General features: G+C 40.2%; 1 protein-coding gene across 2 annotated transcripts in view; it reads left to right on the forward strand.

The window, feature by feature from the left end:
• The window catches only part of LOC103363285 (glutamate receptor 4), a 174,177-nt gene extending 167,222 nt beyond the window's left edge, over positions 1–6,955 (forward strand). For both annotated transcript variants that reach the window (XM_008289968.1, XM_008289969.1), the window contains exons 15-16: positions 2,413–2,550; positions 6,791–6,955. In XM_008289968.1, coding sequence (XP_008288190.1) covers positions 2,413–2,550; positions 6,791–6,955 — 303 coding nt within the window. The remainder of the gene's footprint in view (positions 1–2,412; positions 2,551–6,790) is intronic.
• The last annotated feature ends 3,025 nt before the right edge of the window (positions 6,956–9,980 follow it).

Consider the following 9,980-nt stretch of genomic DNA (forward strand, 5'->3'; position numbering starts at 1 on the left):
CACACACACACACACACACACTCACTCACACGGTCTCAGGGCATGTTCAGACGTTACTGTATGTCACACTAGATGTCAGCGATACTGTACACCTCAGCTGCAGCAGCACACTCCACGTTGTCGATGCACTGGAGCATGGAGAGAGGGCTGCCACATTTCCCACAAAAGCAGCATGTACCTCCCACGTCAGTCATGTCCTCTTAATCAGATCCAGTGCTCGCAGCGCAGACACACACACACACACACACACACACACACACGCACACAGCCATCACCTGCAAACGAGACTAAGCATGACAGGCAGTTGCTTGTGTCGAGGCAATAAGTTGAATGCACCCCGAGGACGCAGGTGATTTATCAGGGGGAGATAAACAGCAGGTAGGAGGCGAGAGTCAGAGCGCAGAGAGATCAGTCGCATAAATTTGAATAAAAGAGGGTTAAAAGGTGAATGTCAGGACGGAAAAGACAGGCAGCCTGTTGGGAGAACGGAGGAGAATTAAAGGGCCAGTTCATCCAAATGACCGGAAACGTGTCTTTTCACTTACCTCCGGGTGGTTTGTAGCTGTGCGACTAGTTTTGGCGCGAAGATCAGCAGCAACAGCATCTGTAGTTGCATTTCCATTCAAGTGTTTCGAAGCAGATTTTCAATTTGTGCACAAAGACAGTAAAGTTTTTAACTTACTGTGTTTCCACTTAACTATCTTTACGCGCAAACTGAAAAAGAATGTAGACATTTTGTGTGATGGTGAAAAGTTAGTGCAGTACATGCACATGCTTCACAATGTATTCTGAAGTATCGCATTTAAAAAAGTTGATTCCAAACAACCTGCTCAATAGTTTCTACGCTGGTTTGAAGTAGTTTTTTCACAGAAGGCTTCATACGCTTCATGGAAACACTTTTTTTCTGAACACATGTATGACATTTAGCTCATTTGACCAATCAGCTGTTTTGATTTTTTTCCCACTTTTTTATGCTTCCGGGCGGCTTAAAATACAACCGACACCAGCTGGCAGGACAAAATAATGACAACTTTCTTAATTTAAAACAATTCCTTGAGGCTGCTCTCCATTTTTTTCTCACATAGATGGTTAACGCTTTTTTTGTTTGCTTCTTTTTCTTTAAGTTTTGTTTGTTTGTTTTTCTTTACAGCTGGCAAACAAATGCTTTTTCTGGCTTCTTCTATTCTGTTTATTGCGCCCATAGCGCCCCCTTCTGATGACGCTGCACAGCCTGGTTTAGTCACTCTGGAGCAGTTAATTGTTTTTTGTTTGTTTTGTTTTGTTTTGTTTTTACAGTTTTTTTTTTTTAACATTTCAAAAAGAATTTGCTTCTAATTTGCTTGACAGTTATATGGAAAATTTCACAACTTAATGCCACTCAGGCTGCTACTGTTGACAGAACTAATAACCATGATATTAGTTGTTAAAAACACTCCTAAATTATCTTCAAGTTGAGCCTTCTTCTTCTTCTGGCATCTGATTGGTGAATTAGCAACACCTAGAGCTTATCTTGCTTAACCAACCCTTAATATTGCAGTGTAGCAGTCGTGGATGGAAACGTGCATAAATTCGCATTTTATTGGTTCAGATTTTATGGCAGTTTTACCACAATTTGCAGCTTGAGTCATGTCGTTCTTCTACTAGAGCACTTAAGATAACTTTAAATTTGAACACACAGACATGATTCAAATATTCCTAGATTCAGTGTAAGTTACGTTTGCAGAACACAACGCTTGTTGCTTAAAGGTTATTGAAAGAATTTTAACTTCAGAATTTTCCAGAGAATCAACATGTTTTTGGGTTTTCTTCAGTATCAGCGCGATCCCTCGATAACCAACTGGACACTCGTGGGCACACTGCAAGCATGAACTGCTAAAAGCTGTTTTATTGAATATTTTATGTGTCAATTTGAAAAACTATAAACAAAATTCACCAGTTCTACCAGCTCTAAAAGCTTAGTGCAGGTAGATGCTGCTTCAGATTAAGTAGGACATTGCTGTTAAAGAAATAAGTTGGTATCAAAAACAAAAAGTACGTTTGAAGTGTGGAAATCTCAAATTAGCAAATCTAAAAACCAACCAAACTGCTTGACAACTCTGAGGGTTAGTGCAAAAATATGCGTTTTATGATTTGGTTAAACTGACCCTTTAATGAACTGAGATTTATGCAACAATCTGTGTTAGAATAATGCAGGAGGTAACATGACGACAGACCAAGTGTGCAGCAGCTAACTGAGAGCTCAGTCAGTGCAGTGAGGAGTGATGAGAGTTGTCAGTTTGATGTGTGTGTGCATGATGTGAGTCTGATGTGAGATTTTTCCTGATTACCCTGTACTGTCTTACATGTGTAGAGTGATTCTGTGCTAAAACTAGCGCTGACCTCTGTGTTTGTCCCTCTCCCCGCCGGCTGCAGGACAAGTCGTCCCAGGCCCTCAGCCTGAGCAACGTGGCGGGGGTCTTCTACATCCTGGTCGGGGGCCTGGGCCTGGCCATGCTGGTGGCCCTCATCGAATTCTGCTACAAGTCACGCAACGAGGCCAAGAGAATGAAGGTGGAGGCCCAGTTCCAACCCCAGTCCCAACACCCCCATTCCCACCACTGCTACCCCTGCCGCTCTGGCAGCCCCCGCCATAGCCCCGAGCCTAGCCAGAGCCCCGGGCACAGCCCCAGCATCCACAACTTAGCCGAGTTTAGCGAGGTTTTCAATGCTTATGGCAGCGACGGGGAAGCTGATAAGATGTAGATGGGGGTTTTCGTAGAAGGCCCACCCAAAGCCTTTGCTCCCCCCCTCAGTAGCTCCCTGCACAGAGACTGTAAGTGAAACCTGCCGTTTCCCCGCTGTAGCTTCGCCGTGCTGAGTGACTGTCGTGACCAGTGGCAAAATGCTTCCCACTCCTCTGTCTTATCTGCTCACTATGTGGTCGTGTGACGTCCTGGTCTGAGCTGTTTCTCAGTGTGATGGGAAGCGATGAGTCATCCTCAGACATGATGTCGCCACTACTTTGCTTCGCAGCTTGTGTGGCTGCAGAGGTTGGCCCTCATTTATCGAGCGAGCATAATGTGTGACCCATTTTCCTGCCAACAAAAACAACAACAAAAAAAAACATGTAACTGTTCATTTGAACTCGGTGGGAAGAAAACATTCACCATTGAATAATGATGGAAAGTTTGAGTTAATGTGAGGATGAAAACATAAAAGTTTTACACAGATACAGTGAGATTAGGTAGTTTCATTTGCACAGAGCGTTAATGGCGCCATTTTCTCAGCCGACACGCTGCTTTTTAATCGCTGTGATGACCTGTAGCTGCAGTGATGGTGATTTTTCACTCAGCTCGTGGCATTTTAACAGAGAGGGAAGGCATGATAAATGAGGACCAATGTCTTACTTGTACACACACGTCTACACTCATCCAACTGCAGAGCATCCGTCCATCAAACTTTGACCCTCTGAAGCTCCATAAGAAACATTCAGAATTCACTCATGAAAGCCTGGGTAGTACACGCTGTAGCTCAGGGACTCTGCTGTCAGTTACAGTACACAGTCAAGCTACATGAGAAAAGTTAATGAGAAACCAGCCTGGAGCACACACCAAGCCCCATACAATAAAGCCATATTTAAGCACTGTACATTGAAGCAAACACAAGTGAGGAATCCCTGGAGCTGAGCTGACTTTATTGATGTGAGCTGTTCTCTCTGGATATTTCCCCCAGGTCCTCGAACCATTAGACTTCCAGATATGTCTCCTCACTCGGTGTATATCTGTCCAGCGTGGCTCTGTGTCCCCCATCAGCACTTCAGCACAAACTCTTCATTAGCTTCACTGTTGCTTAGTCAGCTTCCCTGTCCCACTGCCTGCAACTATCACTCACTGTGTAATAACTCTGTCGCTAATGGGTCTACATGTAGTATGGGGCTGGCTACTGTACTTGAATGGCTACGAAAGGTGTTTCCTGACTCTGTGGTTGCTACGTTACTGTATCTATATATATATATATATTTAAATGTACGGCTGTGCTCTATTGTGAGGCTCATCTACCTGTTGGTTTTGCAGATTGGAGTTTTAGATCGACTCGAGTTTAAGTTACGATTACAGTTGCAACACAAGACTGCATTTTTAAATTTTTAAGTCTGTTTTCAGTTGACTTGAGCTGATCCTGGACACCAATAGAGCCTGGGGTTTGGCATTAGAGCTCCAAACAAGTAAATTGTATGTGTCTTACACCTTTTGTGAATCATTTATATTTCAAACTAAGATGCAAACTACACTATCAGGTGGTCAGAAAAGCAACAACATTGCAAAAAGCTTATCAGACAGGTTGTACACAAGGCCACCATTTTGCCAGATACCTAAAGCATTTCATTTGGAGATAAAAGCAAAAGTGTTCATCCCTGTAATGTTACTAATAATGCTTCATTTCACATTGTTATTAATAATAATAATAAGAAGAAGAAGAAGAAGAAGAAGAAGAAGAATATTGGCAAACTTAATAATTAAGTAATAATAAAAAGAAATAATAATTAAGTAGTAATTTTCTAGTTTAAAGAGTTTGACTAAACTTCAAGTTTTGTTGTCATTTGGCTTTTTAAAAAATTTTTTTTAGCCACATTCCAACTTCTTTGGCAAGTGTCCAGTAATAACAGAACTGAGGGCCAGAATATTTTTTCTCAATCTAAAAGCAGCTATAAATCTTTTTTTTTTTTTTTTTTTTAATCAATCGTGGTTTATTGTGTCATTTTGCTGTAGAAGCGTACGCCTGAGGTTGCTCGTTCAATAAGGAGAGAACATTTTGAAGTGTATGGAAATATTTATTGAGATTGTAAAAGAGAAGCTTAGGGCGATTAGACTCCAACGATGAAGCGCCTTCATTAAGCGCTGTCCAGTTCCAGATGATGGTGACGGATGGAACAGTCCCTCTGTGATTAGAGGCAGAAACTGAGTTAGCTAACTTGTAAAGACAGAACGACACAACTGTAATGAAAAAATAAAACAACAACAACAGCAACAACAAGAAAAAACCATAGACTGTATAAAAGATGGACGTAGCTACTGTGACGACCCCCGTTGGTTTCTGCACTGAGAAAATGAAGCCAGGGTTTTGCTACTTCCTGGTTGACATCTTGGATTTTTGGAGCCAGTGGCGGAGCCATAGGAGCAGCGATTGGTCAAACGGATTGAGAGGCAGGCCCTCTCTGCCCACCCACATTTACCGCCTTCTGCTCGCTTCATCTGCATCGTCGCTGCCGACTGTCAATCAAGCCAGCCACGCCCCTTGCCCCACAAAATGTTGACGATTTTTTAAAAATTCAGTATTGATTTATTTTCAGATTGGCCACCTGATCTCTAAACTTGACTACGAAAACGAATAAGAAAAAAATCCTGAGCTGGAGGAATGCAGTATTTTGTGATCTGTGATCACTTCTTTTCCAATTCAAGTCTATGGGAGCCAGGGCTTTTTGGAGCCAGCAGCTTAGCGGACATAGATTTTTGACACTTCCGGGTTGGCTTCATTTTTCAGGGCCGGTTGCTACGTCCATCTTTTATACGGTCTTTGCAAAAAACAGGCACCAAGGACAGATTTGCTTAAAGATAACTGGACGTATGGTGACATCGAAATTGTGAAAAGGGGGATTCTGATCGTGTGGAGCACCAAGAATGGCACATATTCATCCAAGAAATACAGACAGAATGTTTTATCCGTCATATGATTTTCACTGTGCAATGTAGGAAAACTACTTAAGACATTGTTTTCTAGGATAATTTGGGTTAAAGTGTCACATAAATTCCTAATTTATTTAAGTAGTTTTTAGACAAGTCATGCGTTCTTTACCTTTTTTATTGTTGAGCTTATTAATATTTAAAAGACTTTAACTCTGGAATAAATCATCGACTGCATGTGGAAAAAATTAATGGGATACAAAGGTTCCTAGATTATTAACTCCTGAATGATCTCAACACTGATTGGTTAAACTCAGAGGAGACAAATATTGATTGGATAAACTTAGAAAAGACAATTAGTGGCCTTTTTTCTGCCGTCTTCTATGTACTTGTTGAGTTTTAGTCTTCTTCTTTCCAACATCCTCAGCGTAAAGCTTACCATATATGCTGACATAACAAATCGCCATTGTTTTAATTCCTATTTCCAGTTTAGGTAAAGATAAACTGTATTGATCCTTCGCTGGAGAAACTGACACATTACAACAGCTAGATTAAAATGAAGAATGATGAAAACAAAAACTATAAATATAATAAAATAATAAAGACACATATGAATCTGGTGTATATAACTGCAATTACAAAGTAACAAAGAGCAAGAGTGTTACATTAAGCTGTTACATTTTTAAAAAAATATAAAGAGTACTTACATTATCTTACATTATGTTTTTACACTTAAAAAAGTATAAAGAATAACAGTGTTACATTATGTTATATGTAAAAAGTTATCAGTAGTTAACAGTGTTAGATTATGTTATCATACTTAAAGTGTCATGTCCAGTAACTAGTATTGTTGTCATTGTTTAGCTCACTTAGCTAACGTCATAGTCAAAGCTGTCAGATTTACAACTTAAAGGAAACAGAAAGGCTTAAAGGACCGATTAAGTGGTTGAACCTCATGCCTGGGCTGCATTTGAAAGTCGGCTACAGGAAGCGATTTCAGGTGTTCTTTAAAGCGTCATGCATTTTCTGAGATTGAATCCAAACACGTCCTAAAACTCCAATCTGCAACAGTCCAGGTTTTCGTACTTCCAGCTGCTCAGAACACAAACCTGTCTCTTTATTTCCTTCCCCAGCTAACATTTACAGAAGCCATGAGGAACAAGGCCCGTCTGTCCATCACAGGCAGCGTTGGGGAGAATGGACGGGTGCTGACGCCCGACTGTCCCAAGGCCGTCCACACCGGGCCTCCCATCCGCCAGAGCTCCGGCCTCGCCCTGGTCTCCTCTGAGCTGCCGTGAAAACCAAAAACCTCTCAAGTGCCTTATTCCAATAACAACAACCACAACACGACAAACCAATACTCACAACACCAAGAACCAGAAACAGGATTCACACAGCCAACAGGTCTCCTCCAGTGGGAGCGACCAGACCGAGCGAGGAGCGAACAACCGGACTCACGGTGCCTCGGTGACTTCTCTCCAAGATCTGTGGAAACCAGATGCAGAATTATCTAATTTTCTTTTCTTTTTTTTTAAACTTGTGTGGCCAAATGGAAGTTCATGAAAATCCACTGGAGCCGTTCAACCTTTGCAACTCCAGTGATGGAAAGAGGAGCAAACGGGGAAGAAGAAAATGAATAATATCATGATATATGATAAAGACGACGACCAGAAAACTGTAAACTTGAAACTCAAAACTGTGCGTTTTATGTTTTATTTTTGATTGCTGTGAATTGGCAAAAACTGAACCACAATCAAGATTGTTTTCAAACTGAACAGTATTTGCTACACAGCGGCGTTCAAGAGACAACAATCTCACTAGATATCATAAGGCGACGCTGGGAGGGTTGCGGCCTGGCGCCGCGAAGATATGATGGAAAATATTTGTATTCATAAAAACAAAAATTAAATCTATTGATACTGAATATATGAGCAAACATAGGAAACTGTGAAAATACGTAAATATGTATATTCCGTGAAAACAAACTGAAATCTTTAGCTGTACATAGGGACGACTGTGCTTGCTTTTTAAACAGATGTACATAGCAGATATTGTAGTGAACAGACAGACAGTTCTTTTTTGTAAATCATCTTTAAAGATTTTATTCATCGCAATAATGAAAAAGATGATGCCACTTGAAGGAGGAGATGTGCGAAAGGCAGTGTTAAAATTTGTGTTGAATACTTAACTGTACTATATAGGAACATTCAAAGTCTAAACGTGAAGGGGTATCAACTGCCCAAATATTCTGATACCTGTTGCATACAAATTAATAAATATATTCAACGATGAATGTTAACTAGCTCCACCCCCAACCCTTAAACCACACCCCTCACTGTGCAGACGTAGACCCAGAGAGTCGCTCATGAGTAGAGCTTTATAAATCAAGTTTCTGCCATCAGAATATAACTATTTTTTTCATTCTTTGATCTATTTTTTGTACTGAGAAATTACAAAAGAAGTTTGTCTGTCTCCTGGTTTTAAATGTCAACAGTCGAGTACTATCTGGGTAGAACTTTTAGACCATTATGTGTGTGGAGACACGAGTCGAAACAACGCGAAATTGAACAATACCGTTTTCTCTCACTGTATGTTATTTGAAGTGTCTATGCTATTTCCAATAAGACATTGAAACCTGAGCTGAAGAATCCACTGTTTGTATGTTGAACAATGATTTAGAGCCCTTCCTTATTGAATCACTGTGGATCCTCTGGGGAGGCTGGACACCCTGTAGCAGAAATGTATTTGCTCCGGTCTCGCTGACTGAGGTGTCCTCATCCCTCAAGGACAATCTGCAATCGAGACGCCACACGTTCAGCGACACCAGCCCCGACGACGCGTTGGTTTGTCTTTATTCCCAGATCTTCATCGGGTTCATTCCCTTACACGTACTGTAGCTGGACGGAGGGGGGAAAGTTTGCAGCGGAGAAACCAGCTCTAATAGTCCAGGTCGCGCCTTCTCGTCCTGCCATCCGTCTTTAGAGCTGAAGTGTAACATGGCGTCTTATTTTGGTTTCAATTGTACATCTTTATTTTGATCTTTTTTAAGTAAAACCAAATTTCAAATTGCAATGTCCTGTGTCGTTATTGGAGATGTACTGAACTGTGTGGGGTTTTCTTCACAGGATGGTTTTAGAGTTACCCAATGACTGAACACAACTCAACGCAACATAACACAGCAGTAACCTCATTAGTTACTTGTAACTATAAATTTCCACAACATGGAGATAGCATCAATCAGAATCCAACAGACACGTATCCAAAATACTACTTTCTGTACAAGTATTTATAGTTTTAAAGGTTTATTCCATTCAAATAACTTTTTTCTCACAAACGGATTAGTTTTAAAGGTTTATTCCATTAAAATAGTAATTTCTTACAAACAAGTTCTGGTTTTCAGATTTAATAAAAATATTACTTTCTATGCAAATACTTACAGTTTTAAAAGTGTATTCCATCCAAACAGTGCTTTTTAATTACAAATTAAGAGTTTTAGTGATTATTCCACCCAAAACGTACTTTCTAACCAACAAGTTATGGGGTTAAGGGTTTATTTCAGCCACATAGTACTTTCTAACAAGTTATGTTAATTCTATCCAAATAGTACTATCCTATGAAGAAGTTGTGGTTTTAGAGGTTTTTAACTCAAAGTACTATTTTCTGTGCAAGTGCTTTTGGTTTTAAAGTTTTTTGTTGTTGTTGTTGTTTTTTTATCCAAACAATACTTTCTAACTAACAAGTTGTGGGTTTCAGTGTTTATTCCAACAAAATCCTATTATTAAGCCCTATTATTGCCAGCACAGTCAGTTAGACCACCAATCGACTGAATCCATCCACCCTGCCATGGACAACCAATCTCCACCAATCATATAGTTTGAACACACACACACACACACACACACAAAAAAAAACAACTTTGTAAAACATTTCTTCAGATATGTATAGAGAGATGCATTTTTTTAAATGTCATTTTATCACTGATACCTTATGAGCTTCTGGTTACCATCTATATGCCATAGAGAATTTGGGCCAGGAACAGAATATTGCCCTCGTCTTAACACATGCAGCCCTAGACATCTCATGTACACTCCCTTCGCATCAACTCTGTGCAAAGACTCTCGCAGTCTTGAGATTGAGGAGAGGAAAACAACCAAACTCAGTACTAGTCTACGTTATGAGAATCACTTGTACGATCCGATTGCCAAATAGTGGAAAAAAATAGGTTACCAGACTTTTCAATGTTAAAGTGTTTCAATATTGAATATTTTTTTTATATTGTTAGCGGTCTTGTAATAAAATGCAACAACATGGGTGTAAAATAGT

The sequence above is a fragment of the Stegastes partitus genome, unplaced genomic scaffold, assembly GCF_000690725.1.
Source record: "Stegastes partitus isolate 25-593 unplaced genomic scaffold, Stegastes_partitus-1.0.2 Scaffold649, whole genome shotgun sequence".
In the NCBI taxonomy this organism is placed as follows: domain Eukaryota; kingdom Metazoa; phylum Chordata; class Actinopteri; family Pomacentridae; genus Stegastes; species Stegastes partitus.